Raw genomic sequence first — 22,021 nt, forward strand, 5'->3', positions numbered from 1 at the left:
ATTATGCTGTCTTCCATTCTTGATGGTCTTTATGTTGTTTTAAAACTGTGTTTTATCTGTACTGGGGTTTATAGTCTGTTTCTGTATAGGTATTCGGTGGATACAGAGTGGGTTATAGATTCAGATTTTTTAAAAAACTATACTTAGATTTAAAATAATATTTTAAAACTTTTCGTGCTATAAGGTAATATTGCAAGTCAATGACAAACTCAGACATTTGGTGTGGATATATTTTAAAAATGTGAAAATTGTATAGATTACAAATATTGTTTCTCTCCAAGCATTAAGAAAGCAAATTATTTTAGGCTGCAGCATTACGCAGTTACTCAACAAATAAGTATAATGAATTTCGGTGGTCCTTGTGAATGAAAAACTGTTCACTTAACTGCATCCTGAAAACAGAACAAAATCCATGTATATATAAAATTCGATTTAAGATTTTACAGGAGGGAAATCAAATTTCCTTACGTTATTCTCTGGTAGTTGGCTTTCCACTAACATTCTCTCTTTTCAGATTATAAATATTAGCCCCATCTTTCAAGAGGCAAAAACCATGTCATGAGACCAAACACAAACACTGAACAATGACTATTTGCTAGTAATCTGTATCTATTTTATGATTCCCTGCTACTAATGTGCATATGCCAATGTGATATTTCCAAAAAATGACAAAAACCAACAGCAACTGATTTAAAATGTCAGAGCAAGCCTGTTGTATAAATACAGCACAATGAAAAACATGAAAAATTAGCCATTGCAAAATATATGTTATAACTAGTATAAATACATATACTACATAATGTGTCTAACATTAGATAATTACAGGACTTACTGGCAGTCGTTATTTTATGACTACAGCTATATAAATGAACACTGCATAGGCATGAACCCATCAGCAGCCTACTACTGTGCTTCAAAGTTAAACCATCTGTGCCACTAAGAAAAAAACCTATGCCAACACTAAGGCTGAGGTTCAAAGAAGAACCAGAGAACTAAAAAACACCTGGTGGATAAAAAAAGCTCAAGAGATCCAGCGCTTAGCTGATGCACAGAGTTTCTTTAAAGCCACAAAGACCATCTATGGGCCAATAAATCATTGCATATGCCCCCTACGCTCAGCAGATGGTATCACACTTCTAAAAGATAAAGAAGCTATTGCACTGCACTGGAAAGAACATTACCAACATCTCCTTAACCGCAACTCCCCTGTAGCTGAAGTCCTCTCAAAAATCCTGCAAAAACAAATTAGAGATGAGCTTGCAGTATCTCCAAATCTGGGAGAGTTGCCTACAGCTATTAACCAAATGAAAAACAACAAAGCCAGCGGTCCTGATGGGATACCTGCCGAAATCTTCAAAGTGGGCGGAATTGAACTTACACAACAACTTCACAAGCTCATCAAAAAAATCTGGGAAAGAGAAGAAATCCCAGCAGACTTTAGAGATGCCAAAATTATCAATCTCTTTAAAAAAGGTGACAGAACTGATTGTGGAAGCTATCGAGGCATCTCTCTATTAGCAGCGGCCAGCAAAATTCTTGCAAGGATCTTAGCAAACCGTCTCGTAACAATATCCAAGGTGACTCTTCCTGAATCCCAAAATGGTTTTCAGCCTTCTAGGGAGACAGTGGACATGATTTTCACCGCTCAACAGCTTCAAGAAAAATGCAAATTGCTAAACCAACCCCTGTATATGGCGTTTATTGACCTGACTAAGGCTTTCAACACTGTAAATCGTAATGCCCTGTAGACTGTCCTTCTGAAAATTGGCTGCCCAGATAAATTTGTAAACATCATTCAGCTCCTCCATGATAATATGACAGCAACAATAGCAGATAACAATGGCTCTCAAAGTGAGCCATTCACAGTGGGATCAGGTATTAAACAGGGTTGTGTTATTGCCCCAACTCTATTCATTATTTTCACTGCCATGATCCTACACTTTGTTGAAGGGAAACTCCCCACCGGAGTAGAAATCATATAATGAACAGATGGAAAGCTCTTCAATCTGAGCAGGCTGAAAACAAAGAGTAAGGATACCGTAACTTCCGTCATAGAGCTTCAGTATGCTGATGACAACGTAGTGTGCACACGCTCAGAGGATGACCTCCAAACCATGTTAAATATCTTTGCAGAAGCTTATGAAAAGCTTGGCCTATCACTCAACATCCAAAAAACCAAAGTGCTGCACCAACAAGTACAAAATAACCCCTCTGCAGCACCACATATCCAACCCAGTGGAAATGTTGGAATGTTGGAAAATGTTGATCACTTCTCCTACCTAGGCAGTTATCTTTCCACAAGAGCCAACATTGATGCTGAAATCCAGCATCACCTGAGCTCTGCGAGTGCGGCTTTCTCCCGACTGAAGTGCAGAGTGTTTGAGGACTGGGACATTCGCAGGGGAACCAAAATGCTTGTTTACACAGCTATTGTACTACCAGCTTTACTATATGCTTGTGAAACATGAACCACTTATAAACGCCATCTCCAACTCCTTGAAAGATTCCATCAATGGTGTCTCCAAAAATTTTTACACATCACTTGAGAACATCCTTTACCAAAGGTGTCATGGGCTTTGAAGACACTTGAACTCAGGATGCAAGGGAGAAACGTGCTAGGAGGAAGGCATGCTTGGCAAATCCACACCGTGATCAGCCCCCACCTGGAAACCAATGTCCCCACTGTGGAAGGACGTGTGGATCCAGAATTGGCCTCCAGAGTCACTTACAGACTCATTGTTAAAACCGTGTTTATGGAAGACAATCTTACTCAGCTACGAGTGATCGCCAAAGAAGACGACGACTATGCTTCAAAGTTAAACCATCTGTCCCAGCAATAGCTTTAAGTAGACTCATTGGCAGACCATTTTACATTCTCAATATTCTTCTTCAGAACATAGTGTATGGGATATAGTGGTTCCGTTTCAATTAGGGGGGAAAATCAGTATTAATTTGGTTGATCATGTTAGCACAGACAGATATTTAAATAAGTACCACCTCCAATTGGGGAGAAGAACAATTTCCCCTAAGCCTTCCTTCTGTGAATGAACTTGGATTGTTTACTCATAAAGCTAAGAACCATTTTGTACATCTAAGCTGTACATGTATCTGCACATCTAAAGCAGGGCTAGGATAACCTGTGGCCTTCAAGATGTCATTGGACTCCATCTCCCACCAGTCACAGCCAGCATGGTCAACAGTCAGGGGTGATGGGAGTTGGAGTCTACAGGTTTCTCATCCCTATTCTAAAGTTACAGACAAATCAGATGATATAACTTCAATCCAGCTCCCTGTTTTAACAAAATCTATATTCTCATTGGTATGTTTTTAGAATGGTTTACAATCAGGATGATGCTTTCAACATCTGATAGACATATCAAGAAATAAATTTTAAAAAAGAAAACACTCAACAATGGCCGTTAAAAACATGGCATTGGTTACTGACAACAAACATCCCACCATGCTCAGTGAGTGAGAACAAGTGAATATTTCTAAACAAAAAAGAAAACTGAAAGAGTGCTTGAATGCTCAGAAAAAAATGTGTTTCCAACGTAAGAAAACACATTTTCAAGAAGGTGTACACAAAATCCATCAACATATCACTTTATAACATTGGTGAAATCAACCTGTTTTTTGGAATCAACCAGTGCTAAACATTTTTCAACATGCAGGGAAATGTTCTGTAAAGTGGAAAGCTAGAAAGCTGATTTTGCTCTTTCTAGATAGACAGGCAGGTTGTGTATGGTACGACGTGTATTTTTGTTATTGTTTTGGCTAAAACGCTACACACACACACACAATCACCTCGGAAATAAGTTTCTACAAAGTTACAATTTATCTGAAATCTACAATAACCTTTATCTGTAAGCTTGTGCTATCTCATTATTCACCATGCTTTAATTTGTGAGGAAACTGAATGCCACTAGCCCTAAAAGACAACATGTCCACACCACATCACTTTATTTTCATTGTATGCATACTATCTACACTTTGCCTACTATCTTGCACCTGGTTACCCATCCACAGGAATGCCTTTTAATCTTAACCAAATGCAGTGCTTTTTTCTAGAAAAATAGGTGCCAGTACTCACCATGAAGTTGTTATAGTGCCACACTTTTTAAACAAAACACAAAGAGGTGCTGATACTGAGTACCCTTGAGTACCCCCCGGGGGGAGCACTGGCCACATGACTGCAAAATTTATTTGGGGGCTTGTTTGGGGAGTAGTGAATAGCTTTCTGAAAATACAACTATACAGTGTCTTTGAGATACCCATCTACACACTTGTCGGCACCCCTAAAGAACAGTAAAAAGCTGATACTGGAATCAACTAGCAAACTCAATCGTTGGCCAATACAGCATCACATATTTTATGCAGGCGTGAGCCACGACTGTCACTACTTTCAAAAGACTACTATTTCATCAATGTCCACGGGAATAATACCATCTCTTATAAAATGGAGACAGTAGTATCGAGGAAATAATATATAACAGGCATGTCCATCAGGTAGATCGTGATCTACTGGAAGATCATGGGGTGTTCCTGGTAGATCTTTGGGGGAGGAAGCTGAACAACTGTGGTTTAAAGCTCAACAACTTGGCCCATCCAACGACAATGGGTAGATCACTGACAGCTTTTTATACTGTGAGTAGATCACAGTCTATTGGGAGTTGGACATCCCTGATATATAATACTGATGACAGTTCTGGCATAAAAGAAGTGGATTAAGTGGATCTCCACAGTGAACAGAGATAAACAGATCATGGCTGCAGGGATAACTCTGTGCCAAGAAAAAAGGAGAACTAGGTAGATGGACAGACAGACAGACAGGTAGATAGACAGAGGAACACAGTTGTGAGGGAAGCAGCCAACTCTGGTAATCTTAGAACAGCAGAGCAGAATCACTGCAAATGTGCATTACTCTGACCAATTTGTTACATAAAAAAACCTTTTGCTGCATATTTAAGTTTACAATAAAGGTTTTCAAACTAATGTCTAAATGAACCTTCCTAAGTCGTCAAGTATCCTTAGGTGTGGCTAAATCAAACCAGTGAATAGGTAGTGTTTTGTTTTGTTTGTTTTATCCTTGTGGCTGGGCCACAAGTTAAAGGCTCCCCATCCCTATTCTAAATCCCACCACCCTCACCACTGTAAGTGTGACCAGGGTTCTAAAACATGGGCAAGACAATGCACATAGAATAGGATCCTCTCCTCAGATCTTCCCTCAACACATGGAAAGGGTAGAGCTGGCCCAGCAGAAGCTGGGTGAGCAGGATTTAGAGCACCCAAACACTGCACACAAGGGTCAAGAGTTTTGTTTTTAGTTTTCTGATATCCTTATCAATATTCATCTGAATATCTATTTCATTTGAATGTTATGCCAAGTATGATTCAGTTATCTGTTAGTAGGCATACCAGTCTACAGAGGGTTTTGTGACATAACCAGCAGGTGAAAGGCATCATGGGAGTGTAGGACCCTGCAGATCATCATGTGAGCTCTTTGTAGGACTAAGTGGACCTCTACTTAGGTGTCCACAGAGGTCAGAATGCACACCCGTTTATCCCACGGTGCCTGCAAAAGGCCTCAGCAAATACCTACAGTGCCCGAGAGATTCTTTGCAGTTCCTCTTTCCACTAATTCAGCCACAGCTATACTGAACACTCACCCCTAAGCATTGCCACAATTCACTGGATGCTGCACTAGGCTCCCACCCTCCCTTCTGTTATGAAGCAAGGAGTGCTCCAAAAAGCTTTTCTCTGTGAACAAGTGCACCGATTGAGGGACATGCCTACATCATTTTGTCTTCCTCTTTTTCTGCTCTTTTAGATATGGCAGTCTCCATAGTCACCTTTTTTAAAATGCCAGATCTCTCCGCACTAGCCATTTTGTGACTGGTGCCCATGACAGTTTTCAAAACTCCAAATGTGCCCACTGGCCCCCAAAAGTTGGAGATTCCTGCCCTACATATCAAAAAATGAGAACAAGAAAGTAAGGAAGGATTTGTGACTTTTGACAATTATTTTTGAGGGGAAGAAAAAGGTAACAATTGCCAAAATACCACAAAGAGGTTTCACATGTTACCTGGCTATGACAAAGAGCACACAACTGACACCCAAGTAAGCCAGCAGAATATACATCCAGATATCAGGGGAGAGAGGATTCAGGAAGGAGAAGACGCCCGGGTTTGTACCATTGGGCTTGCGGTACAATATACTTATTCCGAGAGTCATAAAGGGCTTGGAAAAGTCGATGACCGTCTCTCGAACATACGTAATAGCCAGTGGTGCAACGGCAAGGTCAGCTTTCTGTTTGCAAAGGAAGAAAAGAGAGAAGGAGAGAGGGAGAGGGAGAGAGAAATAGGCCATAAGTCAAAAGCAGCAGACAGAAGCAGGCAATCAAATTAAATAAAACACAGACTTATACACTTTGAGAGCCCTGTCTCGGTACCAATTAAGCTGAAATTTAAAGCTCTGCTTCTGCTCCTCCTCCTCCAGTAAAGAAGCTGATTTATACTGCTACTCTTCCTCCAAGTGTTTTGAACACTGAGTGTTTACAGATACCATTAAAGATATGGAGAAAAAAAATCTGAAAAGAAGTGACTACTTGTGGAATTCCATTTAATATTTTATTTATAACATGCTCTATTTGAAGGTGGCGGGGGTGGGGTTTTCCCTTCAAAATATATACTGGAGGGCTGAATGGATTTTAAGCATTAAAACATTTTCCATTTCATTTAACCTGTTCTGATCAACAGGCAACAAGAGAATTAGGCTCACATTTTAAACCCTTGAACCACAATGAATACAGAGAACCATGCAATTTGATCTGTGCTAAATAGTGGCATCTTTGACTCCCCCTGATTTTTTTATTTTAAAAAATGCAGTTGCGAATACTAACAAGTTTCAAAAGCAATTTGAAAAGCAAAGTCAGAAACTGCTGTTACTCTCTGTTGCCACTCCTAAATTTACCACTGGGAATGCAGAGGCACTTTCATATTCTTAGGGGAGCTCTCTGGATCATAGTCATGAAGTCTGATTTTCAAGTTCAGTTTAACATGTTCATTTCCCCCCTTAGCAATGTAAAAACTTTGTATTCAAATCAACTCCCCCCCCCCCTTTCTGATTCTTGAAAGAAAAGGGTTTGTCATTGACTTCAGAAGCATCGACGATACTGCCATACAGTTGCTCAAACACAGGCGCTCCATTTTCAAATGGGTTAATTATTTTCATTCAATTTATTTATTATATTATTAATCCTGCCCTCCCTTCCAAAGGACCCTAGGGTGGCAAACACACCTGTTACAGAATGTAGTGGTTATTCAGTTTGACTCCACAGCCCTATTTGTATGCAGTGCTCGCATGTAAATGCTACACACAACCAGGGAGAGTAGAGACACTAAAGCTCTGGGCTGCTCCAACACTGCTATTCCCATCCCCCTAAAAAAAACAGCATTCTAACTCATGTAGGAAGCCTCCATAAGTAGAGGAGCTTCCCTGCTTCAGGCTCAACTTTCCATTGCCTTGAGGTTTACAGGCACAGCAACACTAAGGGGAAGAGTTGAGCACATTTGTCCATGCTCCCTGAGCTCATCTATAGCACATTTACATGTGAGCAGCATGCTCTAAAAGAACTTATAAATAACTCTCATACATGGTATGAAGTAGCCTGTTCCCCCAAAAGAACAAAGATTCTTGTGGCACCTTTGAGAACATCATAGGAGGTGCCACTGAAGGAGAAATCAGCAAAACAAAGTCTCTTTATTTCTGCATCTTGCTGGTTGGAGCGGCCTAAGAAGAACTCCACTCAGGGAACGCTACCATCAATTGTAGCACACTCTGGCTACTACTGCTTCTGTTTATCAGCTGGTTAGCCAAACACAAACAAATAGGCCCTTTCACACAGATTTGGAGAGTGGGAATCCTACAACTGGCTTAATATACTTTACCTTAATTTCATTATATTGAAGACCAAAGATTGATTGCCTAACTTGAAGAGGTGAAGTTTGCCATGCTTTCCCCCCATGCTAACTTGACAACTCCTCCACAAACTATAGTTTCTGCCGTATTTATTGTTTTTTATTAGATGCAATATGCCCTGCTGTGTTAAACAGATTTTGTGGTGTATTAAAAGTTCAGAGGATCAAGCTTAAGAGCATCACTTCCAACCTCCATAGAGAACCACAACATTAACATGATGATCATTACTCCAAAGAGAATGTCTAAGTTATGTAAAATACAATTATACCTTCAGCTCTGTGTATCACCACACATTTTTATTGTATCTCTCTTTCCAATTACAGGGCAAAGCAGCCAACTGAGATAATAAAACACGCTTATGGTTGACACTCATGAAGATGTCATGTCATCACTCTGCAAACACCTACATCTCCATAACAAATGAGATCTTTTGCATTTTAGCCTTTCAACTCTATTTGATAGAACAATATATTATGGGTAAAAGGCTTTTACCATAGCCCTATATTTGGTGAACTTGCTACAGTAGATAAAGGTTTATTTACAGGCTGCTTTTCAGCCAACACTGTTATAATGCAAAAATAACTACAACAATCAAAATTTAAAGCAAAACCCACATATTTATATGCATTTCTGAATCTGCAACTAAAACTCACAGAGAGTTCATGAGTATCACAACTGGGCAAAGTCACGCATAAAACCACACCCAACTAACAAAAGAGGAAACCTGATATTATTTAACTATGAAGTTTCAAGAGCTTCAAAACTTTTCAATGCCTGAAAAAACTAACTTGTAGAGTGTGGCAACTTTGAGCTGGTCACTCCTTCAACAGTGGAGCAAGTAGGTTGTATTGAGGCTAGCTATGGTGCTCACCTCTGCCAACAAAAGCATATATTTAAGCAAGTCCATATATCACAACTATCACAAAGAAAACTCTATATAAGAAAACCACTCAAAGAGTTGTCCATACAACATATAAGTGGCTGGTTATGCTGGTCTCTATTAGACTGGAAAATTTCACTTCATTTCGTATTTATAACCCACATTCCTATCCCAAAGAAAACTCAACAAAGCAGCTAAGAGGAAAGCCAAGTCTGCAATCTGTTAATAAACATGAACAGAACATCAAAGGGAATATAAATAGTGCAATAAACTTACCAGGCTAAGAAAAGACTCATCCATGACCATGCCAGAAATATCTGTAAACCATGGATCACCAAAACAACACCTGCACCTGTAAAGACCTCTCCCACTGCTGCAATGAGGCTTCAAAGAAGCATTCCAGCCAATAGAATCCCCCCCCTTAAGCCTAATTGCAATGTGGAGCAGGCTTTTGGAAAGAGATAGTTAACTAGCCCTCACACCTGTGACTTCTTACCAACTAATCCCCTCCCTGCTCTCATGCTGGAAACAGGCTTTAGCAAGAGTTTATTGGCTTCAATGGGAGGCTTCTTTGAAACCTAATTATAACAGAGGAGAGGTGTTTGTGAGGGAAGTTGCCTCTTGGGGAGGAAAGATTATCCCTTGCTTTCCAGTGGTGCCCCTCCCATGCTGAAAATGCCTTTCCTTGCCACAATCAGGGTTTTTTGGAGAGGAGCTATGGCAGTGATGGCCAAACTTGGCCCTCCAGCTGTTTGGGGACTACAATTTCCATAATCCCTGACCACTGGTCATGTTGGCTAGGGATGATGGGAGTTGTAGTCCCAAAACAGCTGGGGGGCCAAGTGTGGCCATCACTGGGCTATGGGGTATGGGTCAGTATTACCCCCTTCTTTTCCCAACTGTTGAATATACCCTGACATTTCTATCCCACAAACAGGTTTGAAATAAAGCTTTCTATTGGCCCCAACAGATAGTAAAAATCAGTGGCATGCGGTCATTGGACTAAGGGGGCCAGGCTAGCCCCCTTAGGCTAGTCCCCTCCCCAATCCCCCTCACAAGCTGGCACTTCTGGCCCTAACTATTCCCCTATGAAAAATTTCGCTGCACGCCAAATATAGTTTTTTAGTAAAAGTAGTTTAGGAAATATAAAGGCTGTCCACCTGCAAGGGCTGCCTCACAGCAAACGAGTTTTAAAAGCTCAGCTGCTGTTCCTAACAGCTTTTGTTTTATGAAGTAGAGACAACATTCTGCTTACAGTTTCAACAGGCATTCACCAAGGGTGCAATCAATGGCATTGTTTTTAACTGGAGGGTGACTTATATCTCCACAGAACAACCCAGAGTTTATGTACTTATGAAGGCAGAGGGAAGCACTTATTGGATTTTAACACTGTACTTATTTGTTACATTTCTTTCCTGCCTTTCTGCTAAAGAGCTTTCAGCAGATTACACTGTGCTTAACATTGGCTTCCTATACAGACAATGTCCAGGTCCAACATTGCTTCACTTAAGGATTTGCACATGTCTTAGGCAAGCCCCTATCAAACTAATGGCACCTCCATTTACTGCAATTCAAAATGTACATGGCTTTAGTTACCAGTTAATCTCACATTCAACTCCCCTATTTGAAAAGAGTTTGTATGACACTGAGCTATCCCAGTCTGACTTCAGGAAGAAGAACACAGTATTATAATAATTTCTTGGAATGTTTAGCAGTGCAATCCTACACAGAAGCAATTCCATAGAGTTCAATTAGACTTTCCCCCAGATATGTAAATAGTACAGAACTGGAGCACAAGGTTGGTTTGGTTTTGGCTCTATATTTACCTTTCATGTTTTACATGTCTTTTTCATAATGTACATGAGTTTAATTAATCGCCCATGTATTTTCAATTAGTTGCTAGCTGTCTAACTTTTAAAATTTTTAATGATAAACTGTTGCCACAAAAGACACAGGCCGTGCTTTTATATATCCACTGCTAGTTTGCTTGCATTAAAGTCTACAGTACAAATGCTAGCCTGTAGTCATGGTATGCTAGCGCTCTTGTTTGCCTGAATGTGTTTTTTAATAAGTGCTTTATTAAATTTTATCTGGGTTGCAGGCAATGTACAAATATTAAAAGCATAAATATTAGAAAAAATGAATGAAATGAAAACTGCAGAAGTCTATATTCCATAAAGAGTTTATCTTGGTCTAGACAAAGTTTCTGGGCCAGATCACACTACTATCAGCTAGCAAAATGCTCATAGTTTTGATAAGTGCAGGGTGGTGAGGCTTCTGTTTTACAAAGAACTCCTGTGGGCTGCAGTGCATTTGTTTGAGCTCGGTTTTCTTTACTGAACATTCAAATCATGTTTGATTTCCAAGAAAAGGAAGAGAATCTGTACCAGCACAGATAGCCACCACTCTCCCCAGTCTTCTAAAAACAACATAAAATAAATACCATTTAAAATAACACCACACACCTAAAACAGCTCCCATCCTCGAGAGCTTCCCAATTCTTTGGAGCATTTGGGGGGGGGGGGGTAAATGCACAGGGAATGGAAAGCCAAGGTTTGAAACTGCCCTTTTCTTCGAAATCTGGATCTAAGTAATTGATTTCCAGAATTTGCCTATGCTCCTGAAATTTAGCTTTTCACAAGATATTTCATTTTACTAAGAACCTGGATAGGAGGAGATGGGATGGGATGGAGAGATGGGTGAGGAACATAGCTGTCAACTTTTCCCTTTTCTTGCGAGGAATCCTATTCGGAATAAGAGAATTTCCCTTTAAAAAGGGGAAAAGTTGACTGCTATGGTGAGGAAATGAGCATCAGATATTCACCAGTGAGATCAAGAGCACAGATTATAGAAAACAGCAAAGGATGAAAAATTGTATGGAGCTGCGTGGAGCCCCAGAAAACACATTAACACATTTTTCCCTTTTAATTTGAATTTGGGTTTGCTGAAGCCTCCCAATCCGGTTAAAAATAGAGGCAAAGTCTGCAAGCTAAACTGGAAGGGATGAATGAGAAATTTGACTCAGTACACATTTAAAGCTAATATTAAATTCACAATGCACAGCTATTATTTGAAATTTTCACTTTTCTGAATTCCAATGAGTGCAAGGATTGCTTTGAAATGGTTGAGTGGTGACTGAAACTTCCCAGTAAAAATAAGTAAATTTTAAAGGACCCAGAGGGAAAATCACATTTACCATTTTAGATTAATCCTGAAAGCATTTAGTGAAAGCAGTTGTTCACAGTGGCATCACATGTTCACAAGACTATTCCAGGAAGAGATGCCCAGCTGCAAGCTGGCTGCCAAGTACCCCATATCACTTTGAGTGTGAAGGCAGATTTTCTAAACTTTTGAGAACATCAAACTCTTTCCTGATGAACCTTAGCATGAAATCTCTCAAAAACAGCTGCAGAATGAGTCAACATTTTCATGCGCCAGGGGCTGATCCAAAGACCTCTCTGATCAGTTTGTTACAAGAATCTACCATGCATATGTGTGCTTGCTGGTTGCTTTTTAGCAAGAACACTTAATTGGCTCAAACTATGAAGTCACAAATTTCTATAGCCATAGACTTCTTTTCAGACAAGGAGTATTTATTATTCTCCCTCTTTTTTAAAAAAATGCTTTTTAGTGATTTTTCAAAACAAAAATAAATAAAACATATACTTAATAATACTCAATAATATATATATCTTTATTATTCTCTATGCCTCACTTAAATGAGTAAAATGAAGAAGAAGAAGAAGAATTTGTATACCCACTTCATCCATAGATCTCAGGGCAGTCACAACATAAAAATACATGATAAAAACCATAAAATACATAATAGAAACAAGAACAGAAACAAAAAATAAGCCCTCCCCCCCATGCACGTACATAAAAGTTGGTCCAACAGATTGTGTGTTATCTAGTTGTTCAGGCTGACATGAATGATTCAAGCAAGCAATAGTACAGATTTGTTATCTTCTTCTCATCTTTAGCATGTATTGCTTTGTACAGCAGCTTATGCTCTAAATCTACCGTAGCTTAACTGAACATCAGTGCATGAAATAAAAAAAGGAAGTGAAAGTCGTATATTTCAGCAAAATACATTCTAAGTAGTTTTCTCTCCCATTTTACTATGCCATTTTCTGTACAGAAATAAATTGCTGCCTTGCAGTTTTTATTTCTGCTTTACATAAAGACGCAAGCAGACAAATGGGTTTCCACTAGCTGAATGAGATTATCTGGGTTTTGCTGCCAGAATCTTGGTGCAAGAGGGCAGTTTCGCGTTTGAAATATATGGCAAAATGTAAACTAATCATTAAGATGTGATTCAGCATAGACAAAATAGGGACAGAAATAAGCCCACCTGCTTCCTGACAAGACTCTGACCTCACTTTAATTGGGGGAAATGTAAAATTATGCCTCTTTTAACACTTTTAACTCTTTTAACACTCTGCGCAAAATTGAGATGCTGAAATAGGACATACCCATTCCACTTAAAAACATTTCAGTGAAAATCCCTCATATGTAAATACATTGAATATTACTAGAAAGGCAGAGGTTTTTATGTTCTTGTAGAAGACACAAAAAATATGATACTAAGTCACACCAACACATTCCTCTCACACAGGAAAAAGGCTAGTGTGAGCTGGCCTAAACACTTCATAGCTCAGTCAGTAGAGCATGACTCTTAATCTTAGAGTTGTGGGTTTGAGCCCCACGTTCGGCAAAAGATTCCTGCATGCAGGGAATTTGGGCTAGATGGCCCTTGTGGTTCATTCCAACTCTACAATTCTATGATTCTATGTGGGAAAATGAAGGCACTTGGGGAAAGTGCGGCCAAAATCATGGAAATGCCTTAAAGATCACACTAGCCTTTATCTACACAGCTGTGTGTTACTGTAGACATACCAGAGCTTGGAAGACTTGGACAGTCTAAACTTGCTCTTTGTCAGATGATTAGAGAGGGGACCACACAAGTCGACTGAACTGATGACATGGGAACATGTCTAATCAACCTGCAGCATTGTGATCTGTTTTCAGAATTTCAAAAGTAATCACTCCTCTTGCTTACATGTGACTCACTATAATGTATTTATTTTATTTATTTCTACAAGTTATATACATCTTAATTATAATTGTCTCTAAGCAGTGTTCCAAAAACTCAGTACAATGAAAATCAGTTAAAATTATACATTTTTATGAAATTATTTAAAAATTCTAATTATTTTCCCATTAGTTTAATTGTCTTCATTAGTGTTGGGGGGGATCCAAATGGTGCACGGATTATCCAAGTAGCACAGTGTACGCAATGTTGGACCTGTAATGTTAGCATCATATGGCATTATATTTCATTTAGCATTTTTTTCAAATCAGAATTTAAATCTAATACGACTGGATTTTATATAACATTTTGTCACAGTAATTATATACTGCAAGAGAAAGAATAGAATCTTAAAAGAATATGATTATTTCCCACTTCAAGTTAGTAACCAAGGTCAGCACTTTAATAGGAGGCTGTCAAGGAAAATTCTGAATAGGAAACTGCAGACAGTTGGTTTTATGGCTATAATAATGCATTGCTTCACTGAAGAGATGCAAGTACTTATTGCATGAGAAACAAGATTAAAGTTATAGCCACTCACAGCAACTGGATACTCAACAGCTAATACAGGCAATTGCACAGTGAATTCATTAGTCTGCAGTACTTAACTCTGGTGTGGGGTACAACTCTTGCTGTTTATGCAAGGGCTTCCAGTTGTACATGGGAGCCCCCCCTCTACCCCTTTGCCCATGTGCTCCCCAAAAATCTACTTCAGAATAGATTTGGGAGAGTGGGAAGGGAGGAGGGGGAGAGAGAGAGAGAGAGAGAGAGAGAGAGAGAGAGGCATTCTGTTGTGCAAACAGGTTGACCTCATCAGATACAACCCATCATTTTCTAATTGTCATTCATTACCATTGCTGTGATAAACTCAATTCAGACTTTGCACCAAACCATGCTTAGTGCTAAGCAAGGTTAAAAAGAACCTATCTTAGTGGACTTGAGTTTCCAACTCTAAAACAAGCAAATCATAGTTTAGAGCCGTTTGCTTTTGTTTCCCATATGCTCAGTGATAAGCTTTATAAATTCAACATCCTAGTTTGCTGATCCTTTCCAAACATTGGTTTACAAGCTGATATCGATCTAACCGAAACAAAGATCATACAGTGCTGTATGGCATAACATGTAAATGCAGCCTGGTGTGACATTGCAGTTTTTCAGTGTATCTTCTCTTTCAGCTGTTCTGGAAAGAGTATTACTGAGGGTGAGAGGATAAATGAATTCTCTAAATAAACAAACTGCCAACCCAGTGGTACTATCCAGAAAACATGGTACAGTGGTATCTCTGGTTACAAACGGAATCTGTTCCAGAGGTCTGTTCGTAACCGGAAACCGCTCGTAACATGAGACACGCTTTCGCTAATGGCGCCTCCCGCTGAGTGTGCACCTCCAGCATACGATTTCAATTTTTAAAAACAAAACAAACCCAGTACACAAATGCTCCAAAAGACTTCTTAGATTATGCCTTTAAGAGTTTTTTGTTTTGTGGTATATTGAGAAAAATGAATACTACTGTCAGCATTCACTGGAAAAAATAAAAACTATCAAAACATGTAAATACATGTTTGGATATTCAGAACATTTTTATAAATGACTTGGATAAGGGAGCAACCAGGAGTGGCTACTTCCAGGTTAGCAGAGCTCGTAACCTGGAGTGTGCGCAACCAGAGGCATTCACAACCAAAGGTACCACTGTATTCCTGAGGAGCCCACCACCCCCTTGAATTCAAATTGACCAATTGTTGGTCATAGGACAGTGATGAACCAGAGTGTTCAAGCATCAGCTCTCCACCTGGAGGCTAAGAATAGATATACACCCACTGCCTGGGCCAAAGCCTACCTACAACTATAATCAATAACATTTTCAAATGTTGTGGCCCATTTTCAAATCCCAGAACATTGTATTGTACAGTTTGTTACACCTAACAAGGTCTAGGCCTTTTGTCCCTGGGGTGGGGGGTCACTGCAAATGAGTCCACAATTGTTTATACTTTATATGCCACCCAGAGTCTCTGCGACAACCCAGTCAGATGGGCGGGGCCCTATTATTATTGTTGTTGTTGTTGTTGTTGTTGTTGTTGTTGTTGTTGTTACTATTATTATACATATGAATTGAGTATGCGGGTGGCTGGGTATTTGAGAACAGGCACTCTGAACGCACTTTGTTGCTGCAGTTTATTATGCACATAGCTTTAATACTTGTGAACGATACTCCTAAGAAAGGTGTGCATCACAAGTTCTTGCAGCAGGCATGTACATCCTTCCATTGAGACAGGGTCTCAGTCAAAAAGACACACACCCAGAGGCATGGCCAGTGGGAAGGCCCCCGCCTCAACTGTAATGCAAAGCAGTCTGAACAAGGCTACACACACCTTTCAGACTTGGCATTATGCATGGCTGTTCACAATGAATAAGAGCCAAACCCATTTTAAATTACTTTGATGTGTTCTTCTGCAATTGCACTTACAATGTAACTTTAGGGAGAAGCTGTTTTTGCACACTTGAAGAATTTATCCATCAGTTCTCCAAAAATAGCCAAAGAACAATGTGCCAATTTCCTTAATACAATGAGTAAAGCCATGTGGTGGGCACCTTTGCCAGCAGCACATCACGCTTTGAAGTTCAGTTTGAAATACAGCTGCAATTTTGGAAATGCCTTGTGAATGACTGGTAATGATCCTAAGAGCTGTACACTTCCCAGTGTTTGGTGATTTAGAGGATAGCTTAAATGTTTATCACAGTTACACTTATTGCAGCTCAGGAGCTCAAATCAATAGTAATGTATGAACAGGGAAGTTTAAAATGTTTGGTGTTCTATTATGTTTTTCTATCTGTTACTTTATGCTAATGTGTACCTGGCATTAAAAAATTCTAAGTGTTCATCTATGTACTACAAGTTTACTTACGACGGTTGGGTTTGGATGTACATATTTCAAACCTTGTGCCCCGACCCTCTGTCTTCAAGGAGTCCTTCCTTAATCATTGTACACAATTAACCTAGGATGATGATGATGATGATGATGATGATGATGATGATGATGATATAGTATTTGTACCCCACCCATCTGGGCGGCTTCCAACAAAGATTAAAAATACATTAAAATGTCATACATTAAAAACTTCCCTGAATAGGGCTGCCTTCAGATGTCTTCTAAATGTCAGGTAGTTGTTTATCTCTTTGACATCTGATGGGAGGGCATTCCACAGGGCGGGCACCACTACTGAGAAGGCCCTCTGCCTAGTTCCCTGTAGCTTAGCTTCTCGCAGTGACGGAACTGCCAGAAGGCCCTCGGTGCTGGACCTCAGTGTCCGGGTTGAACAATGGGGATGGAGATGCTCCTTCAGGTATACTGGGCCAAGGTCATTTAGGGCTTTAAAGGTCAACACCAACACTTTGAATTGTGCTTGGAAACATACTGGGAGCCAATGTAGGTCTTTCAGGACCAGTGTTACATGGTCTCAGCAGCCATCCCCAGTCACCAGTCTAGCTGCCGCATTCTGGATTAGTTGTAGCTTCCGGGTCACCTTCAAAGGTAGCGCCACGTAGAGTAGTCCAAGCGGGAGATAACTATAGCATGCACCACTCTGGCGAGACAGTCCATGGGCAGGGAGGGTCTCAGCTTGCATACCAGATGGAGCTGGTAGACAGCTGCCCTGGATACAGAATTAACCTGCACCTCCATGGACAGCTGTGAGTCCAAAATGACTCCCAGGTTGCACACCTGGTCCTTCAGGGGCACAGTTACCCCATTCAGGACCAAGGAGTCATCCATACCAGCCCGCCACCTGTCCCCCAAGAACAGTACTTCTGTCTTGTCAGGATTCAAACTCAATCCATTAGCCGCCATCCATCCTCCAGCTGCCTCCAGACACTCACACAGGACCTTCACCACCTTTATCGGTTCTGATTTGAAAGAGAGGTAGAGCTGGGTATCATCAGCATATTGATGGACACCCAGCCCAAACTCCCTGATGATCTCTCCCAGCGGCTTCATGTAGTTGCTAAAAAGCATGGGGGAGAGGACGGAACCCTGAGGCACCCCACAAGTGAGGGCCCAGGGATCTGAACACTCATCCCCCACCACCACTTTCTGGACATGGCCCAGGAGGAAGGAGCGGAACCACTGTATAACAGTGCCCCCAGCTCCCAGCTCCTCTAGACGGTCCAGAAGGATGTTATGGTTGATTGTATTAAAGGCTGCTGAGAGATCCAGCAGAACTAGGAAACAGCTCTCACCTTTGTCCCTAGCCCACCAGAGATCATCAACCAGGCAGTTTCAGTCCCATGATGAGGCCTGAATCCCGATTGTAAGGGATCCAAATGGTTCGCACCCTCCAGGCGTGCCTAGAGTTGTTCTGCAACCACCCACTCAATCACCTTGCCTAAGAATGGAATATTTGAGACTGGGCTATAGTTGGTCATATTGGCAGCATCTAAAGATGTTTTTTTAAGAAGCGGTTTGATAACCGCCTCTTTCAGCGGGTCTGGGAAGACTCCCTCAGTGGGAAGGCTCCCTCACCTGGGAAGGTATTCACCACCCTGCAGAGCCCATCGCCATTGCTTTTATTAGCCAGGATGGTCAAGGATCTGTTGCAAACTGCCCTGTGATCTTCAGATGAAGGGAGGTATATACATTTAGTAAATAATAATAATAATAATAATTTAGGTGAAGGGGGGAGAGGGCCAAATGGTTCCTTGGAAAGAACACTAAGGATCGTCATTGTGTGGCTCCTCCTCTTTGCACAGCATCTAGTGACTAGCTACTGGACTATATTTGGATTTCAGCTGATGATAAAACACTGGGTTGGTACTGATGTGTCAACCGGCAAGTTTTGATACATGTCGTGATTACTTGAGGGTGCCTTTGAGAACAGTAAGGAAGCACAAAAGTTCAAAGACAAAAATAAAACATACTTTTCACTAGAGTTACATTGGCGCTGTTTAAAGGAAGTTTAATAGCTGAGTGTTGCAGTAGAAGATAGATTCAGCTTGTCAGATGCAAAACCAGGGTGATAAGGGCAAAACAAAGAAGTCATGCTTGATGTGCTCATTTGGGTCACAGCTAATAGCATTGGAAATAAAAAGGTCAGAGCGTTTAGTGCAAAGTCTCATGGGTTCAGCAATTAGACCAAACAATGCAGAAATCACAGTGGTCTCCACTGGCATATAACAAATTTTCACAATAAATTATCTTGTAGATGGCCAAGAGGAGTGAGAGAGGATAGGGGACAGAAAAGGGATAGCATGCTGTAATCATTTGAAAAAAGAAAATAAAAACACGAGAATCTAGCAGTTATGCTGCTGGGGCAAAAGAGAAAGAAAAAGGCGCACTAACCTAGAGTGATATTCAGTGTTAGGCATAGTCTGAGTAGACCATGGAATAAACACAAGTCCATTGAATTCAGCTGAATTCTGAATGTGACCTGTACACTTTGATATGAAGCAATGTTGGTACTAACCAATGTTTATTTGTTAAGCAGTGACCAAGACTGAACAAATAGGGAGGAAATAAATTATGTGCATCTAATATGATTAAATATTGTGAATCCGTATGTATGGCTCCAGAAAGGCTAGCTCTGGAGGTATGCCAAAAAAGCTTAATCAAATGTAATTGATAATGATTAACGGAAATTACTTTAAGTGAAGAGAAATGGTTCAGGCATAAAACAATAATGCTTAATCTACATGCTAAATAAATGTATGCCACAAAATAAAAATGCAGTCTGAACAGATGGTCTTCAAAGGGCTAAAAACATAAATCAGGGAAGAGCTAAATTAGAACATCCCTGTGATGTTTAAAAACAAACAACAAATGAAGAAATAAATAAGAAAATAAAGACACAAAAACAAGCACAAATCTGAGGACAAAGTGAAAACACAATACTGAACAGGACTCTGGAAATGCCTTTAAAAGCTTATCATCTGATAATTTAGAGATTTCAGTTATTTCTCTCACTCTGTCCTTCTTGTGCCAGGTAACAACTATTCACAGAACCATTTAAATGCCCTTGAAAGAGTTTGTAGAGAGACCTGAACTGAGTTAGACCTGGCTTTCATGTGAGTGGTGTGGGCTTTTTTTTGGGGGGGGGGGGTTCGCTTTTTAAAAAAACCATCTAGAAAACTGGCTGTCAAGGGAAAGGGTTCTAGAAATACATTCAATTTTTTTTGCTCCCTCCCCCAAATCTACAGTCTGAAGTGGTACAGGCACAGGTATACTATCTCAACAGGTCATAACACAAAGCTTTGAATGTTTTATGCAGCCTGAACAGCCCTCTTGCATCTATTTTTCCACTTTTAGGAACCTGTGTGGATCGAGACCTTCCACTTGACTACTTACTTATGTCTAATCATATTCTGATCTATTCCAAGGCTCGGGGAAGGAGGTAGCTTACAATATGATGGTCACACCCATCGTATCCACACCACACATTTAAATCACATTTATAGCTCTGTAACAGTTATGCCTGTTTTATTGTTGTAACCTGCCCTGGGATCTTGTGAACGGCAGGTAAGAAATATAAATAAATAAATGTCTAGAGCAGGCAAACATCCACTCATTCAATGGGTCACCACCATCAATTCTGTTTTTAATTTGGGTACTGGTTTAGCTTCTTAGTCCCTACTAGAGCTTCCAGGCACTATCCCTGTCTATTGTTGCCACTATCATTGTAATAGTGACAACAGCCTATTCCAGACAGTTGGATGATTGGTCCCTACAATAGTTTAGAATAGTGCAAAGTAGCCACCCTGTTTTCCAGTTCCTCCAAGCATCTAAGAGGGTTGCTGACAAAGCCATGAGAATCAACATGTTCACATCTTCCATTTCTGTCTTAGGGTCATGTAACCTCAGGCAGAAATGGAAATCAGCATTATCTATGAATGCCTGGAGTTGGTTGGCCACCACACACTTAAACTTAATCATATAGACCCAAAATGGCAACCTCCTTCTTTTTAAGGTACTAAGGTACTTTCTATCAAAGGAATTACTCAAAGTACTGAGGATTACAACATAAGGATTAACAAAAGTCCCTGCATACATAACTGAAAATGGATGGAGTATTAGGAATTTTGTCTGTTTACCTAAACTGCAACTTATTTAATAGAAGTTGCTCTGAGAACAAAATGTATGATGTGTCGTGATCAGTGCATTTTGTCTCTGATATGAGCACAGATGTATTTGTCAAATGTCCCAATGTTTACTTCAATGAACCAGCTTGAATATAACATCCTGAGAGAACACCTCATTACCGCTCTACCAGAGAGAGTGTACAGTCAGCAATGTAATGCTTGACACATTGCCCAGCATATGTGTGACAATGCTCAGGGGCTTCACAAGACCTGCAGGTGTGACAGAGTCAAGGCAACACATGCTGTGCTTGGACGAAACGACAGGCTATTGGAAAAAGTCAGCTATTCAAATTAATCATGGGAGCACCCTAAGAAGCAAGCAACCTATATAAATAGTACTCATTTACCAAAAACCAAATAGGAGTCCAGTTTGGGTGAGGCAAGTATTCCAAACCATGTGATTTTTCTCAGTAAGTTTTAAAAACAGCCTTTGTGTGGGATAACCAGCCTCATAGAACCAACATGCTTAAGTCTAATAAATGCATGGAGGGGTTAATTCCATAGAGTAAGCTGTCCTGCCAGGCTTAGCTAGGTCACTCTTTCTCACTTTGGGAGGGACTAGGTAATCAAGCTTTTGTTCCTTCAGTCGACCTGAGAAGCTGTGTGTGTAAAGAGACTTGATTTGGTTGCTCCAAGCTCAAGTGGTCTTTCTCTATGGTACGGGAAAAGGGGAACTTTGGAAAAAAATTAGAAAGGCATATTTTGAAGACCTAACAGCTTATATTTCCGCACTTTATTTTGCCGCATATTTTGTGTTTTTAAATCTCTGCTGGGGTTCTCTCACCGAAGAGTACTTGCCCCAAACCTGGGTCTTGGCGTCTAGGGAATTCTCTTTTTTACCACTTTGTAACTTTTGATTTAAATTTCTCTCAATATTTGTGCAAACACACGTTTTCTCCAGGTTTGTCCAAATGCAGTGCTCTCTTATTATGAAAAGCCTCAATAAAAC

At 40.2% G+C, this 22,021-nt stretch overlaps 1 protein-coding gene across 4 annotated transcripts in view; it reads right to left on the bottom strand.

Annotated features, from left to right (window-relative positions):
- Positions 1 to 22,021, bottom strand: part of GRIK2 (glutamate ionotropic receptor kainate type subunit 2) — a 432,204-nt gene that overhangs the window by 142,719 nt on the left and 267,464 nt on the right. For all 4 annotated transcript variants that reach the window (XM_083433428.1, XM_083433429.1, XM_083433430.1 and 1 more), the window contains exon 12: positions 6,083 to 6,306. In XM_083433428.1, coding sequence (XP_083289554.1) covers positions 6,083 to 6,306 — 224 coding nt within the window. The remainder of the gene's footprint in view (positions 1 to 6,082; positions 6,307 to 22,021) is intronic.

Source organism: Podarcis tiliguerta, assembly GCF_965153285.1.
Source record: "Podarcis tiliguerta genome assembly, chromosome: 3".
Taxonomy (NCBI): Eukaryota; Metazoa; Chordata; class Lepidosauria; order Squamata; family Lacertidae; genus Podarcis; species Podarcis tiliguerta.